The 21,536-nt window shown below is 52.4% G+C and overlaps 1 protein-coding gene across 1 annotated transcript; it reads left to right on the top strand.

The window, feature by feature from the left end:
- The first annotated feature begins 1,120 nt into the window (after positions 1 to 1,120).
- LOC140411293 (epidermal differentiation-specific protein-like) lies at positions 1,121 to 1,654 on the top strand. Its single transcript, XM_072500414.1, has one exon. The coding sequence runs from the start codon at positions 1,121 to 1,123 to the stop codon at positions 1,652 to 1,654; it is 534 nt and encodes a 177-aa protein (XP_072356515.1).
- The last annotated feature ends 19,882 nt before the right edge of the window (positions 1,655 to 21,536 follow it).

The raw sequence follows: 21,536 nt of genomic DNA on the forward strand, positions 1-21,536 counted from the left end.
GTGGATTGACCAGGTTAAATTGTCCCTTAATGTCCAGGCATGTGCAAGTTAGGTGGGTTGGCCAGGTTAAATTGTCTCTTAGTGTCCAAAGATGTGCAGGTTGGGTGGCGTGATGGGGAAATAGCAGGGGTCTGGCTAGGCTGATCTTTCAGAGGATTTGTGCAGCATGATGTGCCGAATGGTCTCCTGCACTGTAGGAATTCTGTGTATCCGTGTGCGCCTGACACCTTCTCGACAGTCAGACAGAATCTGATGGGATATTAACTGACCAGGTTTGTTGTCTGACAGGCGGAAAATTCTCACCTGTACAGAGTTTCCACTGTTATAATTGATAGATTTCCGCTGTAATAACATGGACTGAGAGGGAAATATCCACATGCTCGTGATAAACGCGCCAATTTACATTGAAGATGGGGGGGGGGTGAAACTGGTCCGATGCTGCCACCACTTCAGTACTTTTGGATTGTCCCATCCACAGGATAATAAACCAACAGTGTTCACATGAAAATGTGGTAGCCATGATGTGGAGATGCCGGTGTTGGACTGGGGTGAGCACAGTAAGAAGTCTTACAACACCAGGTTAAAGTCCAACAGGTTTGTTTCAAACACTAGCTTTCGGAGCACTGCTCCTTCCTAAGGTGAATGAGGAAGGAGCAGTGCTCCGAAAGCTAGTGTTTGAAACAAACCTGTTGGACTTTAACCTGGTGCTGTAAGACTTCTTACTATGAAAATGTGGAGCTGTAATGTAGCCACCAGCACCACAGTACAATACATTGAGCCCAGATCACCTCGCTCGTTCCCAGCTACCAGGCGGTGCTAACCTCGGGTGAGCTTGTCTCCTGACATGCGGGTTAGCCAGGATGTGGACTCCAATCGGAATTTACATTGAATCTCCTGTTTCCAGGTAATTGTGAAATGTTCTGAGTTTCTGAGGCCACCCATTAGGAGTTTGGATTTTGTGGGTGGAGTCAGATTACCGATTGGATGGTAATTATTGATCAGAATATGTGGAGTCAGCAGAGAGAGTGTATAAAAACTCACTCAGAGACCAAGAAACTATCTGATTCCACTGCTGCCGATCGCACTGAAATCTGACAACAGAAGCACAGCCGCTGCCAAGATGAGCAAGATTGTGCTGTACGCTGGAGCAAATCTCATTGGCAACTGGAAGGAGTTTGCAGACAATGTCCCTGATCTCGGAGCTGAGCTCTTCGCGAAGACTGTTCGCTCCCTGAAGGTGGAGAGGAAACCCTGGGTCGCTTACAAGGGCACACGCTTCACACGAGATTTCGTAGTTTATGGGCCAGGTGAGCATCCCATACTTGGCCCCATGGACACACAGGTTCAGTCCTTGCGCCTGGTGAAGGAAGAGTTAGGAAACCCGCACATTGTCCTGTATGCAGCTGTCCACTTTGGTGAACCATCTCGAGATATCGAAGAAGACATTAATGATCTGGTGAAAGGTGGATTCCCTGATCTGGTTTCATCCCACAAGGTGAAGCAAGGCGTCTGGATTCTGTATGAAGGTCTCAATTACTCTGGGAAACATTTGATCACATTTCAGGGTGACGAGTGGGCCGACTACAGACAATTGGGCTGGAAAGACAAGGTGTCTTCCCTCAAACCTTTCAAGTCAAGTGGTAACATGGTGTGAAAACTCCAACTTGCAAGTGGTTTGCTCAGGTCTATCCCAGGCTGATCTGCTTTGATTGCTGCCCACCATCTGGTGATAGACTGTCCTCCCTGCAGTAACCGCAATATCGAAGAGAATGAGAGCCTGCATTCAACATCTGGACTGGAATAACCATCCGCTCGGCCCAAACTGATTTCGCATCAGTGTAACCCTGAAAAGCTCATTCTTGTTATTCCTCAGTGCAAGATGAATTATGTCCGTTTATTCCTCTGTTCTGTAAAGCTGCTTTGCTCTGTCAGTAAATAACCAGTCAAATAAAATTCCAATTCTGCAAACTCATTCTCAGTGTTTGTGCTTGTTAGTCTCCAAATTCCGGGAGATCTTTGTTTTTTTTAAAACAATAGGGAGTCCATGAAAGTTTATGATTGAAGGCAGTGATTTTTTTGTTAGTAACACAGTGATTCTCACTGTTTCTGGTTAGTAAAGATATAAAGAGGAAGAATTGAATCCCTGGACTGGGATCCTCCCCCTGTGAGCTGATGAAACTCATCCCCGAGACACTGAGCCACAAGATTGGTCTCACTGATATGATTCAGCCCCAAATGTAAGTGTATTTTACTGTTCTTGTCTGAACATTAATATTTAAACTAACTCCATCCAGATCCAGGCAGAGAGGCTTTTTCAGCAACACTGGAATTGGAGATGGGATTTAACAGGGTTTTTGAAATAAGAAAGGTTTGTTTAATGGGGGAAAGTTTGAATTTGTCAGATTGTTTTAAAATGTTCATTGTGAGTGAGGAGAGACATGGGGAGCGCCGTCTCCTCCACCCTCCATGTGTGAGGAGTTCAGGCATTTTCTCACCCACTGCCCACTGACACACCCGAGCTGCTGCCTCTATCCTCCCTGCCCCCCAGCTCACCGGACTAAACTTTCTCCACCCCTCCTCCCACTGCCTTAGCCCTGAACTCACATCTTCCTCCAGATTCTTCCCAACCCCGCTCATGCCCTCTCCGAGCCTCCTGCTCTCTCCACCCTGTCCCCACGAAGCCACTGAGCGGCCTGGCAGCTTGCTCACCCTTTTGTTCGATGATATCATTAACGGACTTGCCTGTGACCCACCTTCCCAATCCCACCGCCTCCCTGTATCCCAGGGCTCTCCTGTAGATCACAAATCTGTCTCACTCAGTCGTGTCTATATTCAATGACCCACAGCTCTCTGGGGTCAACAATTCCAAAGACCAATCACCTCTGGGAGAGGAAATTCCAACTTAACTCAGAGATCCTTTGGTCTGAAACTGTTCCCCGAGTTCCGGAATTCCCCCACCAACCCACCCGCACCCCTTCCCCAGTGGTATCATCCTCTCAGCGATAACCCTGTTGAGCCCCCTCAGAATGTACAAGTTTCAATAAGATCACCTCTCATTCTTCTGAACTGCAATCAGCATCGTCCCAACCTGCACAATCTTCACTCATAAGATAACCCCTTCACCCCAAAAGCTAGCCCAGTGAACCTTCTCTGAACTGCCTCCAATCCGATACACCCTTCAATAAGGAGACCGGACATGTTTGCTGCACCCTCAGTGCCGTCTCACCAATACACCCTGTCCAATTGTAGCAAGACTTCTCTATGTATACTCCCTTCCCCACTGAAGGTTTAAATTTCCACTTGGCATCCTAAATACCTGCTGCACCTGTTTGCTAACTTTCTGTGTTCCATGCAGAAGAACAGCCAGATCTCTCTGTACCTCATTCTCCTGCAGTCGCTCTTTCCGTTTAAATTATATTATTCTTTGCAACTTAGCCTCCCAAAGTGGGCAAGTTCACATTTTCCCACATTATATCCCATAAGCGAACACTTTTTGCCAATTGAGTTAACCTGTCTACATCCCTGTGCAGAATCTCTGTATCCTCCTCACAACTTGCTTTGCCACTTTGTCTCTTCAGTACATTTTGTGACAATACTGTCAGTCCCTTCATCAGGGCACCCTGTGGGGCAGCACGGTAGCATTGTGGATAGCACAATTGCTTCACAGCTCCAGGGTCGCAGGTTCGATTCCGGCTTGGGTCACTGTCTGTGCGGAGTCTGCACATCCTCCCAGTGTGTGCGTGGGTTTCCTCCGGGTGCTCCGGTTTCCTCCCACAATCCAAAGATGTGCAGCTTAGGTGGATTGGCCATGATAAATTGCCCTTAGTGTCCAAAATTGGCCCTAGTGTTGGGTTTGGTTACTGGGTTATGGGGATAGGGTGGAGGTGTTGACCTTGGGTAGGGTGCTCTTTCCAAGAGCCGGTGCAGACTCGATGGGCCGAATGGCCTCCTTCTGCACTGTAAATTCTATGATTCTATGATCAGAGTCATTCATATAGATTGTAAACAATTGACATGTCAGTGATTCATTTACCCTGACTCTTTGGCTGAGATCTTCCAATCTCTGGAGACCTTTACCCAGAAGATGCGCTGGGGACCCGCACGAGCCACATGGAGGCCTGATCACGTATTTGGCCCTGCCCAGGAAACGTGAACTGACGTCAGGAACCCTCTCAAACTCTGGTTTTGAACTGGATGACTGAGGTTATTGAGTTTATTTTAATGGAGCTGGTATTGAATGCTGACATATTATGGGCCAGGGTTTAGAGAAGCCCAAAGGGTATCATGGAGTTCACCTGACCCAGAACCTTTAATAAATTGTGGTTATGAGGAGCATAAGGGCCCACTTTACAGGTGTGATGCATCAGAGGTCTAAAGTATTTGTAAACAAAAAAGTTTATTTTATGAATCCAGTTAACATTTTATAAACCCACAGTAAACATCTTAGCAACTACCAACACTGATACCCCCCCCCAAAAAATACAGTACTCTATAGGTAACCCTTAATAAATTTGCCAACAACATCCATAAGCCAAAACCTTTTTAACAAAGACAGTAGATTTGAATTCTGTACAGAAAGTTTACTTACTTTTAAATTATTAAGTGATCTAAACACTTTGTTTAACATACACCAGGAAACATCTCCAGGGCAACGTGCGGATGGGGGGAGACTCCGGGAACCTGCCCCAAAATGCCCATTTTAAATAAACAATATCTATTTCCTGCAATTGCCCCAATTTGGAAAGTAAGATATGCCCCCACACCTTTGGGTCAGCGCAGCCAGTTTAAATCCGTAAACGGGGCGGTTGGGTGTTTAACCGGCCGCGGTCCCGCTCTCTGGGATTTACAGGTGCGCCCCTTCAATCCCAGCCGCTCCCTGATTCCAAACCCAACCGCCACCGCGCACGCGGCTGGACTGCAGCTGCCGTCAGCCGCCGAGGCCTCCCCCGCGCAGGCGCTCCGCCTCCAATCCCAGCCGCTCCCTCAGATTCCAAACCCAACCGCGCACGCGGCCTGATTGCAGCTCCCGTCATCCCCGCGAACGCGCTCCACCTCCAATCCCAGCCGCTCCCTCAGATTCCAAACCCAACCGCCACCGCGCACGCGGCTGGATTGCTGCTGTCGTCAGCCCCCGCGCAGACGCACCCCTCCAATCCCAGCCGCTCCCTCAGATTCCAAACCCAACCGCTTCCGCGCACGCGGCTGGATTGCTGCTGTCGTCAGCCCCCGCGGCCTCCCCCGCGCAGACGCACCCCTCCAATCCCAGCCGCTCCCTCAGATTCCAAACCCAACCGCCACCGCGCACGCGGCTGGATTGCAGCTGCCGTCAGCCCCCGCGGCCTCCCCCGCGCAGACGCACCGCCTCCAATCCCAGCCGCTCCCTCAGATTCCAAACGCAGCCGCTCGCGGCTGGACTGCAGCTCCCGTCAGCCTCCGCGTTGGCCTCCCCCTCCAATCCCAGCCGCTCCCTCGGATTCCAAACCCAACCGCCGCAGCGCGCGGCTGGACTGCAGCTCCCGTCAGCCCCCGCGCAGGCGCACCGCCTCCTGTGTAATCGAGTTCGGACCACTGGGCTCGCCAGAAAAACACGCATGCGCAGAGCGGGAATCCTAGAGGCTGGGGGGAGGGGCTCAATTGGTGGATACGGGTGGTGCGATGCGAGTGCGTCGGGAGTTCCTGTTTTGATATTTTCTTTTGTTCTTTGCCCCTCACAAATATGGCGATCGCTGCGGGTAAGATGGCCGCCATTAGTGACAAGGATCATAGGAGCAGAACAAGAGTGAACTACAGGGAGCTATCTCCTCCTAGACTGCCACTTGTTCAACCATAGAACACCTCCAGTGTGGCAGGAGGCCATTCAGCCAATGGAGTCTGCATCCACCCTCTGAAAGAGCATTCTGCCGACCCTGTCCTGCAGCATTATCTGCATCGTGAACAGTTATCAGGGACACACTCTGGAGATTGGGGAGAGTCATCATATGCAGGCACACACACACACATAATTGGATTGGATTGGATTTGTTTATTGTCACGTGTACCGAGGTACAGTGAAAAGTATTTTTCTGTGAGCAGCTCAACAGATCATTAAGTACATGAGAAGAAAAGGGAACAAAAGAAAATACATAATAGGGCAACACAACATAAACAATGTAACTACAAAAACACTGGCATCGGATGAAGCATACAGGGTGTAGTGTTAATGATATACAGACAAGCAGCTAATGGACACAGAGAACAGGACATGACCAATAAGCAGGCAGGACACTCGGGTGGGATCTGACTATAAAAGACACGAGGCACTCACACTCCGCCTCTTTCCACTGATGAACATCTAGAGTGTCAGTCAACGGTGTTGTTACAATCTCTCACCTCCACCACGTGGCTAAGAGCTAGTCTAGTTCAGTCAGACAGAGTAACCACACTTAAATTAGCAGAGAGTCGAACTCGCAGAGAACTGTGCTAACTGTGCTATTAGTTCAATAAACCTGATTGAACTAACTTCAAGGTCTGGAGTATCTTTCTGATCTAAACTGCATCCAGTTGCAGCCCGTGTTAGACAAGTGTACCTAACATGACATGATACCAGGAGACTACTAATTTAAGGTGGCTTACCTCAGTCCGTTCCGTGACGACCAGCAAATGTATCTCGGCACCATGGAGAAGATTCAGGCTCCTCACCAGCTCAGGACCTCCGGCAATCTCAGTGCCAACTGGCGGATATTCAAGCAAAAGTTTCTGCTGTACATCAAAGCCTCAGACCTCGAGGGTGCATCTGATGCAAGAAAGATCATGCATCTCCTCTCAACAGCGGGTGATCAAGCCATCAAACTCTTCAACTTGTTTAACTTCACCGAAGGCCAGGCCAAGACAAAGTTTCAGACCATCCTGGACAAGGTCGATAGTCACTGTGAAGTGGACACCAATGAAATCTTCAAGTGCTACATATTCAAACAACGTCTTCAAGGTAAAGATGAATCTTTCAATGCCTGCCTAACTAGCCTCCGTCTGCTGGCGCTGTTCTGAAACTTTGGTGATATTGCTGACTCCATGATCAGGGACCAAATGGTGTTTCGAGTCCACTCTGATCCTCAGAGAGAAGCTCTTAAAAATCAAGCCTACGACCCTGCCAGTCGTGATTGAAACATGTACAGTGCATGAGCATGCAAAAAATCAGTATGCCCAATACAAATCAGCTGAAAATGAGAAACTTGCCTCCCATGAGGCAGAGAGTGTGCAGGCCATCTCCCAGATGCAGCGCCTCAGCAATGAAGACAGCGGCCATTTTGTGCACTTTTCCCAGGGTCCCACGCATGCGCGATGCGCACGGGATACCGAAGCAGCCGAAACCCACACTGCGCAGGTACAGACATCTGCCGACCGCACTGCGCATGTGCAACAGCGTACACCGCGTCTCGACGTCATGGCGTGCCCGAACAGTGGCAGTGCCCACTTAAAGGGACACTGCCCTACAAGAGGCAGGTGCTGTTTAAACTGCGGGAAGCCTGAACACTATACAGCCTTGTGCAGGACTGCACCACCAGTCAGAGGCCAGCGCTCCCAATTCCGACGACGGCGAGTCCAGTATGTGCAATGACGATTGCAGGATTCTGGTCCTGGAAGTCCAACAGATCCAGAGGACGAGTGCCTGTGCCCCCTGGGAAGCTGAATAGTGTCATCATCAGGGGGAGGGGTCTGTGCCCCTGGTAGGCTGAAATGTGTCATCATCAGGGGGAGGGATCTGTGCCCCTGGGGGGCTGAATTGTGTCATCATCAGGTGGTGGGGCCTGTGCCACTGGGAGGCTGAATTGTGTCATCATCAGGGGGAAGGGTCTGTGCCACTGGGAGGCTGAATTGTGTCATCATCAGGGGGAGGGGTCTGTGCCACTGGGAGGCTGAATTGTGTCATCATCAGGGGGAGGGGTCTGTGCCCCTGGGAGGCTGAATTGTGTCATCATCAGGGGCAGGGGTCTGTGCCCCTGGGATGCTGAATTGTGTCATCATCAGGGGGAGGGGTCTGTGATGCTGGGAAGCTGAATTGTGTCATCATCAGGGGGAGGGGTCTGTGCCCCTGGGAGGCTGAATTGTGTCATCATCAGGGGGAGGGGTCTGTGCCCCTGGGAGGATGAATTGTGTCATCATCAGGGGGAGGGGTCTGTGCCCCTGGGAGGCTGAATTGTGTCATCATCAGGGGGTGGGGCCTGTGCCCCTGGGAGGCTGAATTGTGTCATCATCAGGGGGAGGGATCTGTGCCCCTGGGGGGCTGAATTGTGTCATCATCAGGTGGTGGGGCCTGTGCCACTGGGAGGCTGAATTGTGTCATCATCAGGGGGAAGGGTCTGTGCCACTGGGAGGCTGAATTGTGTCATCATCAGGGGGAGGGGTCTGTGCCCCTGGGATGCTGAATTGTGTCATCATCAGGGGGAGGGGTCTGTGATGCTGGGAAGCTGAATTGTGTCATCATCAGCAGGTGAGGCCTGTGCCCCTGGGAGGCTGAATTGTGTCATCATCAGGGGGTGGGGCCTGTGCCCCTGGGAGGCTGAATTGTGTCATCATCAGGGGGTGGGGTCTGTGCCGCTGGGAGGCTGAATTGTGTCATCATCAGCAGGTGGGGCCTGTGCCCCTGGGAGGCTGAATTGTGTCATCATCAGGGGGAGGGATCTGTGCCCCTGGGGGGCTGAATTGTGTCATCATCAGGTGGTGGGGCCTGTGCCACTGGGAGGCTGAATTGTGTCATCATCAGGGGGAAGGGTCTGTGCCACTGGGAGGCTGAATTGTGTCATCATCAGGGGGAGGGGTCTGTGCCACTGGGAGGCTGAATTGTGTCATCATCAGGGGGAGGGGTCTGTGCCCCTGGGAGGCTGAATTGTGTCATCATCAGGGGCAGGGGTCTGTGCCCCTGGGATGCTGAATTGTGACATCATCAGGGGGAGGGGTCTGTGATGCTGGGAAGCTGAATTGTGTCATCATCAGGGGGAGGGGTCTGTGCCCCTGGGAGGCTGAATTGTGTCATCATCAGGGGGAGGGGTCTGTGCCCCTGGGAGGATGAATTGTGTCATCATCAGGGGGAGGGGTCTGTGCCCCTGGGAGGCTGAATTGTGTCATCATCAGGGGGAGGGGTCTGTGCCACTGGGAGGCTGAATTGTGTCATCATCAGGGGGTGGGGTCGGTGCCTCTGGGAGGCTGAATTGTGTCATCATCAGCAGGTGAGGCCTGTGCCCCTGGGAGGCTGAATTGTGTCATCATCAGGGGGTGGGGCCTGTGCCCCTGGGAGGCTGAATTGTGTCATCATCAGGTGGTGGGGTCTGTGCCGCTGGGAGGCTGAATTGTGTCATCATCAGGGGGTGGGGTCGGTGCCTCTGGGAGGCTGAATTGTGTCATCATCAGCAGGTGGGGCCTGTGCCCCTGGGAGGCTGAATTGTGTCATCATCAGGGGGTGGGGCCTGTGCCCCTGGGAGGCTGAATTGTGTCATCATCAGGGGGTGGGGTCTGTGCCGCTGGGAGGCTGAATTGTGTCATCATCAGGGGGTGGGGTCTGTGCCCCTGGTAGGCTGAATTGTGTCATCATCAGGGGGAGGGGTCTGTGCCCCTGGGTGGCTGAATTGTGTCATCATCAGGGGGAGGGGTCTGTGCCCCTGGGAGGCTGAATTGTGTCATCATCAGGGGGAGGAGTCTGTGCACCTGGGAGGCTGAATCGTGTCATCATCAGGGGGTGGGGTTGTGTCACTGGAAGGCTGAATTGTGTCATCATCGGGGGGGGGGGGGTCTGTGCCCCTGGGAGGCTGAATTGTGTCATCATCAGGGGGAGGGGTCTCTGCCGCTGGGAGGCTGAATTGTGTCATCATCAGGGGGTGGGTTCTGTGCCCCTGGGAGGCTTAATTGTGTCATCATCAGGGGGTGGGGCCTGTGCCCCTGGGGGGCTGAATTGTGTCATCATCAGGTGGTGGGGCCTGTGCCCCTGGGAGCCTGAATTGTGTCATCATCAGGGGGGTGGGGTCTGTGCTGCAAATTCTCTCTCAGATGTTGGGTTCTCCCTGAGAGTTCAGGATAAAGTCCTTATCCCATCAGACAGTTTAATCTGTGGGAGGTTCCAGTCCAGCGCCACCTGCTGGCAGAGGGGCTGTTTAAAAATCCACTTCAAACCCTCATATTGATCAGTGCAGATTGAACTTGGTGAGGCTGACGCTCCATCTGCTGGATGCCAGTGAGAATTGCACCGACCTGAGGGGAATCATCTGTGGAAAGACCAGGGGCTGGATTCTCCATTCTGGAGACTAAGCGTTGACGCCGTCATGAAAACTGCGGAGTTTCACGACGGCAAAATCGGGTCCACAGCTGCAGCGATTCAGCCGCTCCCAAGGGGCTAGCATGGGCGTCACGAGGAATGGCCCACTCTGGGAAAGGAACGGCGGCTGATTCGCCATTTGAAATGAAAAATGAAATGAAATGAAAATTGCTTATTGTCACAAGTAGGCTTCAAATGAAGTTACTGTGAAAAGCCCCTAGTCGCCACATTCCGGCACCTGTTCGGGGAGGCTGGTACAGGAATCGAACTGCGCTGACTGGCCTGCTTTGATCTGCTGTCAAAGCCAGCGATTTACCCAGTGTGCTAAACCAGCCCCTAAGCTACTTCTGTGATTGCCGCACATCTATAGCTGGACTTAAGGCATTCACCCCCTCCCACGCACACACGTCACAAGAGAGCAGTGCCTCGCTTCCGCGACGCCGAACTCGAGACCCTCCTGGACTCCGTGGAGGAGAGGAGGCTGGTGTTGTACCCCGGGCCGGGACGGAGGTCGTCAGGCGCCACCGTTCGCCGTGCCTGGACGGAGCTGGGAGCCGCCGTCAGCGCCGTGAGCGAGGTGGCCCGGACTGGCAACCAGTGCCTCAGAAAACTGCACAACCTCCTCAGGGCAGCCAGGGTGAGTACCCAGCGCTGTGCCCCTGGCACTAACCTCCCCCCCTACCTCCCATACACATGTGACCCTGCCCCCCACCCCGGGGAGACGGCCGGACCCCCCACCCTGACATACATGTCAGCACCCATGCCAGCCGCAATGGTTGTGTACCCTGGCCACTGATGCCATCAGATCATGCAGGTTAGGTGGATTGGCAATGATCAATTGCCCTGAGTATCCAAAAAGGTTAGGTGGGGTTACTGCGTTACGGGGATAGGGTGGAGGTATGGGCTTGGGTAGGGTGCAAACTTGATGGGCTGAATGGCCTCCTTCTGCACTGTAAATTCTATTATTCTATGGCGTACCCGGTCACTATTCTGATGAGGGTTTCCTGTCCTCCCACCTCCTGCACGGTCAACCATACTTACCTCGTGGATGCGCCCTGCAGTCCACAGTTCCCCTTTGCCCAGGGACCATCCAAGATGGCCGTCATTGCCATACGGTTCGTGCGGATGCGCCCTGCAGTCCACAGATCCCATTTGCCCAGGGAACATCCAAGATGGCCGTCGTTGCCATACTGTTCTTGCGGATGCGCCCCTGCAGTCCGCAGTTCCCCTTTGCCCAGGGACCATCCAAGATGGCCGTCGTTGCCATGCTTGCCTCGTGGATGCGCCCCTGCAGTCCGCAGTTCCCCTTTGCCCAGGGACCATCCAAGATGGCCGTCGTTGCCATACTGTTCGTGTGGATGCGCCCCTGCAGTCCGCAGTTCCCCTTTGCCCAGGGACCATCCAAAATGCCTGTCGTTGCCATACTTACCTCGTGGATGCGCCCCTGCAGTCCGCAGTTCCCGTTTGCCCAGGGACCATCCAAGATGGCCGTCGTTGCCATGCTTACCTCGTGGATGCGCCCCTGCAGTCCGCAGTCCCACTTTGTCCAGGGACCATCCAAGATGGCCGTCGTTGCCATGCTTACCTCGTGGATGCGCCCCTGCAGTCCGCAGTTCTCCTTTGTCCAGGGACCATCCAAGATGTCCATCGTTGCCATGCTTACCTCGTGGATGCGCCCCTGCAGTCCGCAGTCCCACTTTGTCCAGGGACCATCCAAGATGGCCGTCGTTGCCATGCTTACCTCGTGGATGCGCCCCTGCAGTCCGCAGTTTCTCTTTGCCCAGGGACCATCCAAGATGGCTGTCGTTGCCATGCTTACCTCGTGGATGCGCCCCTGCAGTCCGCAGTTCCCCTTTGTCCAGGGACTATCCAAGATGGCCGTCGTTGCCATGCTTACCTCGTGGATGCGTCCCTGCAGTCCGCAGTTCCCATCTGCCCAGGGACCATCCAAGATGGCCGTCGTTGCCATGCTTACCTCGTGGATGCGCCCCTGCAGTCCGCAGTTCCCGTTTGCCCAGAGCCCATCCAAGATGGCCGTCATTGCCATACTCTCTGTGCGGATGCGCCCCTGCACTCCGGGGTTTCCCTTTGTTTGGGTGCCATCCAAGATGGCCGTTTTTGGTGTTCTTGTTCCTGTTGTCACCAATTGTGACCAGTTGTAGCCAGCGTTATAGCCCATCCCCCCCACCCCCCTCCTCTACCCCATGATTCCTCCCCTGGGCATGTCTACCCCTCCTGTCCCCTCATCCCCACGCCATTGTTGGTCTCCCCGCCCATATTCTTCTCCATCTCCTTCCCCTTGTCCCCTCCCCCCGCCTACAGTTTTACCCGTCCCTTTCTGCCAGGTGCTTCCCGTCGGTAGCTGTGCCACTGCCCCCCCCCCCCCCCCCCCCACTTTTCCCCAAGCTTCGCTGTGCCAGCTTGCACGCCAGTGGGGTCCCCCGCCCACGATTGGGAGCGATCTTTACCTTCCTCCGCCCATTCCTCTGCCCCCCGCCTCCCGTTTCCGCACCTTACTGCCCTCACCCCCTCCTTCCTGGGACTGTAATATATTGAAACGAGGCAGCTTTATCCCACACAATTGGCATTAAGGTTTGTTCTCATTGATGCTGCTGCCTTCTCAGTCCGTGTCTGTGCTGTGGCCATTGGGGTGAGATAATGTCCTTTTCTTTGGAAAGTTACCCAGATCTTGGCCGGGTACAGCATTCCGTTCCTTACCTTGTTCTTCTGCAAGGCCACCGTGGCTGTGTTGAATTCGGCCAGGCTCTTGGCCAGGTCTGCCCCAATGTCCTGGTACATCTGGATCGAGTGTCCCTCCCATTTACAGGACAGTACGTTCAGGATCCTCTCTCCATCCTGGTGTCGGTGCAGATTTTCAATTATGCCCCGTGGTTGCTCTCCCGTTTTTGGCCATAGCTGGAGTGGGCTGTGGGCTCTGTCTATCGCTGGAAGTTTGAGGAAGTTCTCCCCCACTGGCCAGCTTGCCCAGTGTCTGAGCAACGTACTCCATGGGGTTCCTGCCCTCAATACCCTCCTGTAGGCTCACGTTGCGGAGGTTCTGGCTGCGCGACCAGTTCTCCTGATCCTCTACCATCCCATGAGTGTTCCTTGGGTCGCCACAAACCTTGCCACCTCCGTCTCCAATAAGGCGATTCGATCGCTATAGTCGGTCGCTGCTTTTTCCATCTCCGGTGCATCGGTGACCCGGCCTGCTCGGTTGTGACAGACTACGTTTCGCTCTGTTTGCTGTCTTGTTCTTTCTCTCCAGATTTTTGCTAACTCTACTGTTGCTTCTGCTTTTTGAGTTATTCGCAGACATCCTTCTGTATCTGTGGTGATCTTTGAGGAGGGTGGGTGGTATTTTGCAGGCTCAGTGGCCTATTTGTGGTCTAAAAGTGCCAAATTCCAAACTTTCAGGCAGAAATCCAGCTTCCCTGTGATCGCTCAGCACATCCCTGCCACCGGAACCTTTTTATTCTTAAAGTCCACATTGACAACATTCAGCACATGTCCTTTATTAATCAGTTCTGTCACTTCATTGAATAATCAACTTACATTATTCAAGCATTATCTGTCTGTTCCAAATCTGTGTTGGCTTGGTTCATTATTTCATCCCTCATTTCCCTGCTCATTTTCTCTGACATCTGACCACTGGATATGCATCCTGGCCAGGTACTACATCCACTCGAACACTCCCCAGACTTTGTTTGGTTTGGAATTTTTCACCCCAATCCATTTCCCCCAAAGTCTCTGCTTCAACCAATTGCCTTCTCCTCAGCACTCGCTCCATTAGGAGCACTGAAATAAGGTGTTCATTAAATATCCTAGTCTTGACACAAAGCACCCAATTTCCCCCATTGCGGACCACCCAGCCGCTCACTGCCTGTTTACTGGTAGAATATGTTTTCTGTTGTCTATTATTATGATTCGGGACCAGACCCCAACTGTTGTTAGGATACTGGATTTAAACCCTAATGTTTTATTTAATTTAGTAAGGAAGAAAGGATACTTGGCTCTCGGAGTCATTTCACACACAAATAGGGACGTAATAGATTAAAACAAACTTTATTACGAGCACAGTATTACTGATTTTTGCATCACCAAAACAACAGCTTACAACAACCCACTCAAAGGCTTGACAATGAACTAAAACAATAACACGTATGTTCTCTCAAACAAACCTATCTCAGGTGTAAAGCCACATGTAAATACAGTTAGCAGATGCAGGGATACTTGTTGATTAGAGATGTATTTTGAGACTGTTTGAAAGGATAGATCTCCCCCCCCCCCTCCCCCCTGGGTTGCTGCTGCTGCCTTCCCATTCCCTCTATCGTTCTGTGAGGTAGTCAGTGAACGGTTGCCACTGCCTGGTGAACCCTTGAGCCAAAACCCTTAATGCAAACTTTATCCGTTCAAGCTTTATGAACTCTACCATGTCATTTATCCAGGTCTCCACGCCCGGGGATTTGGCTTCCTTCCACATAAGCAATATCCTATGCCAGGCTACTAGGGACGCAAAGGCCAACACGTCAGCCTCTTTCGCCTCCTGCACTCCCGGCTCTTCTGCAACCCCGAATATAGCCAACCCCCAGCCTGGCTCGACCCGGACCCCCACCACCTTCGAAAGCACCTTCGCCACCCCCACCCAGAACCCCTGTAGTGCCGGACATGACCAGAACATGTGGGTGTGGTTCGCTGGGCTTCTCGAGCATCTCCCACACCTATCCTCTACCCCAAAAAATTTACTGAGCCGTGCTCCAGTCATATGCGCCCTGTGCAAAACCTTGAACTGTATCAGGCTTAGCCTGGCACACGAGGACGACGAGTTTACCCTACGTAGGGCATCAGCCCACAGCCCCTCCTCAATCTCTTCCCCCAGCTCTTCTTCCCATTTCCCTTTCAGCTCATCTACCATGATCTCCCCCTCGTCCCTCATTTCCCTGTATATATCCGACACCCTACCATCCCCCACCCATGTCTCTGAGATCACTCTATCCTGCACCTCCTGCGACGGGAGCTGCGGGAATTCCCTCACCTGTTGCCTCGCAAAAGCCCTCAGTTGCATATACCGAAATGCATTCCCTTGGGGCAACCCATATTTTTTCCGTCAGCGCTCCCAGACTCGCAAACGTCCCATCTACGAACAGATCTCTCAGTTGTACTACCCCAGCTCTTTGCCATGCTCCAAATCCCCCATCCATTCTCCCCGGAACAAACCTATGGTTATTTCTTATCGGGGACCGCACCGAGGCTCCCGTCATTCCCCTATGCCGTCTCCACTGCCCCCAAATTTTTAATGTTGCCACCACCACTGGGCTTGTGGTGTATTTCTTCGGGGAGAACGGCAACGGCGCCATCACCATTGCTTGTAGGCTGGTCCCCTTGCAGGACGCCATCTCCAATCTCTTCCATGCCGCTCCCTCCCCTTCTCCCATCCACTTACACACCATTGAGATATTGGCGGCCCAGTAATAATCACTTAGGCTCGGTAGTGCCAGCCCCCCCCTATCCCTACTACGCTGCAAGAACCCCCTCCTCACTCTCGGGGTCTTCCCGGCCCACACAAAACTCATAACACCTTTCTCAATTCTCTTGAAAAAAGCCTTCGTGACCATCACCGGGAGGCACTGAAACACAAAGAGGAATCTCGGGAGGACCACCATTTTAACCGCCTGCACCCTACCCGCCAGTGACAGGGACACCATGTCCCATCTCTTGAAATCCTCCTCCATCTGTTCCACCAATCGTGTTAAATTAAGCCGGTGTAAGGTTCCCCAATTCCTGGCTATCTGAATCCCTAAGTACCGGAAATCTCTTATTACCTTCCTCAGCGGTAAATCATCTATTCCCCTGCTCTGCTCCCCCGGATGCACCACAAACAACTCATTTTTCCCCATGTTCAATTTGTACCCCGAAAAATCCCCAAACTCCCTAAGTATCCGCATTATCTCTGGCATCCCCTCCACCGGGTCCGCAACATACAGCAATAAATCATCTGCATACAAAGATACCTGGTGTTCTTCTCCTCCCCTAAGCACTCCCCTCCACTTCCTGGAACCCCTCAGTGCTATGGCCAGGGGCTCAATCGCCAATGCAAACAGTAACGGAGACAGGGGACACCCCTGCCTCGTCCCTCTATGAAGACGGAAGTAATCAGACCTCTGTCTATTCATGACCACACTCGCCACCGGGGCCCTATACAGCAGCTGTACCCATCCGATATACCCTTCTCCAAAACCAAATCTCCTCAGCACCTCCCACAGATAATCCCACTCCACTCTGTCGAATGCTTTCTCGGCGTCCATCGCCACCACTATATCCGCCTCCCCCTCTGGTGGGGGCATCATCATTACCCCTAGCAACCTCCGTATGTTCGTGTTCAGCTGTCTCCCCTTCACGAACCCGGTTTGGTCCTCATGGACCACCCCCGGGACACAGTCCTCTATCCTCGTCACCATCACCTTGGCCAGAATCTTAGCATCTACATTTAAAAGGGAAATGGGCCTGTAGGACCCGCATTGCAGCGGGTCTTTTTCCTTCTTTAAAAGGAGCGATATCGTTGCCTCCGACATAGTCGGGGGCAGCTGCCCCCTTTCCCTAGCCTCATTAAAGGTTCTCGTCAAAAGCGGGGCCAGCAAGTCCATATACTTCCTATAAAATTCCACCGGGAATCCGTCTGGTCCCGGGGCCTTCCCCGCCTGCATACTCCCAATCCCTTTCACTACCTCCTCCATCTCAATCTGTGCTCCCAGTCCCTCCCTCTCCTGCTCCTCCACCTTAGGGAATTCCAGCTGATCCAAGAAACACATCATTCTCTCCTTCCCTTCCGGGGGCTGAGCTTTATATAACTTTTCATAAAATGCCTTGAACACCCCATTCACTCTCTCCACTCCCCGTTCCATCTCTCCCTCCTCATCTCTCACCCCCCCTATCTCCCTCGCTGCTCCCCTCTTCCTCAGTTGATGGGCCAGTAACCGACTCGCCTTATCTCCATATTCATACTGTAGACCCTGTGCCCTCCTCCACTGTTATCCGTGGTCAACAGGTCAAATTCTACGTGTAGCCTTTGTCTTTCCCTGTACAGTCCCTCCTCCGGTGCCTCCGCATATTGCCTGTCCACCCTCAGAAGTTCTTTCAGCAACCGCTCCCTTTCCTTACCCTCCTGCTTTCCTTTATGTGCCCTGATGGATATCAGTTCCCCTCTAACCACTGCCTTCAATGCCTCCCAGACCACTCCCACCTGAACCTCCCCATTGTCATTAAGCTCCAAGTACCTTTCAAAATGGTAGGGAAATTACTGGAGAGAATTCTTCGAGACAGGATCTACTCCCATTTGGAAGCAAATGGACGTATTAGTGAGAGGCAGCACGGTTTTGTGAAGGGGAGGTCGTGTCTCACTAACTTGATAGAGTTTTTCGAGGAGGTCACTAAGATGATTGATGCAGGTAGGGCAGTAGATGTTGTCTATATGGACTTCAGTAAGGCCTTTGACAAGGTCCCTCATGGTAGACTAGTACAAAAGGTGAAGTCACACGGGATCAGGGGTGAACTGGCAAGGTGGATACAGAACTGGCTAGGCCATAGAAGGCAGAGGGTAGCAATGGAGGGATGCTTTTCTAATTGGAGGGCTGTGACCAGTGGTGTTCCACAGGGATCAGTGCTGGGACCTTTGCTATTTGTAGTATATATAAATGATTTGGAGGAAAATGTAACTGGTCTGATTAGTAAGTTTGCAGACGACACAAAGGTTGGTGGAATTGCGGATAGCGATGAGGACTGTCTGAGGATACAGCAGGATTTAGATTGTCTGGAGACTTGGGCGGAGAGATGGCAGATGGAGTTTAACCTGGACAAATGTGAGGTAATGCATTTTGGAAGGGCTAATGCAGGTAGGGAATATACAGTGAATGGTAGAACCCTCAAGAGTATTGAAAGTCAAAGAGATCTAGGAGTACAGGTCCACAGATCACTGAAAGGGGCTACACAGGTGGAGAAGGTAGTCAAGAAGGCATACGGCATGCTTGCCTTCATTGGCCGGGGCATTGAGTATAAGAATTGGCAAGTCATGTTGCAGCTGTATAGAACCTTAGTTAGGCCACACTTGGAATATAGTGTTCAATTCTGGTCGCCACACTACCAGAAGGATGTGGAGGCTTTAGAGAGGGTGCAGAAGAGATTTACCAGAATGTTGCCTGGTATGGAGGGCATAAGCTATGAGGAGCGATTGAATAAACTCGGTTTGTTCTCACTGGAACGAAGGAGGTTGAGGGGCGACCTGATAGAGGTATACAAAATTATGAGGGGCATAGACAGAGTGGATAGTCAGAGGCTTTTCCCCAGGGTAGAGGGGTCAATTACTAGGGGGCATAGGTTTAAGGTAAGAGGGGCAAAGTTTAGAGTAGATGTACGAGGCAAGTTTTTTACGCAGAGGGTAGTGGGTGCCTGGAACTCACTACCGGAGGAGGTAGTGGAGGCAGGGACGATAGGGACATTTAAGGGGCATCTTGACAAATATATGAATAGGATGGGAATAGAAGGATACGGACCCAGGAAGTGTAGAAGATTGTAGTTTAGTCGGGCAGTATGGTCGGCACGGGCTTGGAGGGCCGAAGGGCCTGTTCCTGTGCTGTACATTTCTTTGTTCTTTGTTCTTTGTAATACACCCCCTCACCCTTAAACATACCCCCTCATCCGCCAATAATCCCATATCCATTCTCCAGATTTGGTGCTGTTCTTTTTCCTCTCCTACCTCCAGGTCCACCCAATGTGGAGCGTGGTCCGAGATAGCTATGGCTGTATATTCCGTCCCTGTCACCTTCGGAATCAGTGCCCTTCCCAAAACAAAAAAGTCTATCCGTGAGTATACTTTGTGGACATAGGAGAAAAAAGAGAACTCCTTACTCCTAGGCCAGGGGTCTACTCCTCCCATCTGCTCCATGAAGTCCTTGAGGACCCTAGCCGCTGCCGGCCTCCTCCCGGTCCTGGACCTCGATCTGTCCAGCCCTGGGTCCAGCACCGTATTAAAGTCTCCCCCCATTACCAACTTTCCCGCCTCCAGGTCCGGGATACGTCCCAACATACGCCTCATAAAATTTGCATCATCCCAGTTCGGGGCATATACATTCACTAGAACCACCGCCTCCCCTTGCAATGTGCCACTCACCATCACGTACCTACCCCCACTATCCGCCACTATGGTCTTTGCCTCAAACAGTACCCGTTTCCCCACTAAAATAGCCACCCCCCTGTTCTTCGCATCTAAACCCAAATGAAACACCTGCCCCACCCATCCTTTACGTAGTCTGACCTGGTCTATCAGTTTCAGATGCGTCTCCTGCAACATAACTACATCTGCCTTTAATTTCTTTAGGTGTGCGAGTACCCGTGCCCTTTTAATCGGCCCGTTCAGCCCTCTCACGTTCCACGTGATCAGCCAGGTTGGGGGGCTCTTTACCACCCCCCCCCCCCCTTGTCGACTAGCCATCCCCTTTTTTAACCCAGCTCCTCACCCGGTTCCCACATACCCGTATATCCCCCCGACGGCGCCCTCCCGCCTCGACCACCTCACCCCATACCAGCTCCCCCTTCTCCCCAGCAGCAGCAACCCAGTTAACACCCCCCCTCCGCTAGATCCATTTCTAGCGTAGTTGCACCCCCCATGTTGCTCCCAGAAGTCAGCAAACTCTGGCTGACCTCGGCTTCCCCCCTTGTCCTCGGCCCCCACTGTGCGAGGCCCCCTCCTTCCTGCGTCCCTGTTCCCGCCATATTTACCATAGCGCGGGAACAAAGCCCGCGTTTCCCACTTGGCCCCGCCCCAAATGACCGGCGCCCACATTTCCTCATCCTCCTCCCCCCCTCCCCCACAACATGGGGAAGAGAGAAAAGTTACAAGTGCGCAAGATTAACAACTTGAAAAATCATCCCCTCCCCCTTTTTCCCCCCCTCACCCCACATAATCACCCCACCACTTTGTCCCAAACATTCTTTTTCTCGCCCGCCTATTCCAGCTTCTCGTCCACAATAAATGTCCACGCCTCTTCTGCCGTCTCAAAGTAGTGGTGCTTCCCTTGGTGTGTGACCCACAGTCTTACCGGCTGCAACATTCCGAATTTGACCTTCTTTTTGTGAAGCACCGCCTTAGCCCGATTAAAACTTGCCCTCCTTCTCGCCACCTCCGCACTCCAATCCTGGTATACGCGGATAACCGCGTTCTCCCACCTACAGCTCCGAGTTTTCTTCGCCCATCTGAGGACTATCTCTCTGTCATTATAGCGGAGAAACCTCACCACTATAGCTCGAGGTATTTCTCCAGCCCTCGGTCTTCGCGCCATAACTCGATAAGCTCCCTCCACCTCCAAAGGGCCCGTCGGGGCCTCCGATCCCATTAGCGAGTGAAGCATCGTGCTCACATATGTCCCGTCGTCCGCCCCTTCTGCGCCTTCGGGAAGACCCAGAACCCTTAAATTCTTCCTCCTCGAATTATTCTCCAGCACCTCCAGCCTTTCCACCCACCTTTTGTGCTGTGCCTCGTGCATCTCTGTCTTGACCACCAGGCCCTGTATTTCGTCTTCATTTTCAGCAGCCTTTGCCTTCACGACCCGAAGCTCCTGCTCCTGAGTCTTTTGCTCCTCCTTTAGCCCTTCAATCGCCTGTAATATCGGGGCCAGCAGCTCCTTCTTCATCTCCTTTTTCTGTTCTTCCACACAGCGCCGCAGGAACTCTTGTTGGTCAGGGCCCCATACCAAACGGCCACCTTCCGACGCCATCTTGCTTTGAGCTTGCCTTCCTTGCCGCTGCTCTAGAGGATTCTCCGCAATCCGGCTGCTTTCCTCTCCTTTTTCCATACGTGTCCGGGGGGATTCCCTTCTGGTTTACCGCACAGTGTTTTTAGCCGTTAAAATTGCCGCTGGGGCTCCCATTAAGAGCCCAAAAGTCCGTTCCACCGGGAGCTGCCGAAACGTGCGACTCAGCTGATCATCGCCGCACCCGGAAGTCCCCACATTATGTTAACTGCCGTTCTATTCCTATGTTCAGCCTTTGCCAGTCCTATGTGCCTCTTCACTTCCCCCTGTCAAAGGATTACACGTGACATGGTTCATGCTTAATGATTCACCTCACCTATGTGTTACAGCATATTTTTTTTGTCTAATCACATTTCCTATTTTGCACATCATCCACGATGTCCTGGCGTTGTGACCCCCTTCCTTTCACCCTTGTTGCAATGTACCTGAAACATCTCCGTAATGAAGATCAG

This window comes from Scyliorhinus torazame, chromosome 4, assembly GCF_047496885.1.
Source record: "Scyliorhinus torazame isolate Kashiwa2021f chromosome 4, sScyTor2.1, whole genome shotgun sequence".
Lineage (NCBI taxonomy): Eukaryota > Metazoa > Chordata > Chondrichthyes > Carcharhiniformes > Scyliorhinidae > Scyliorhinus > Scyliorhinus torazame.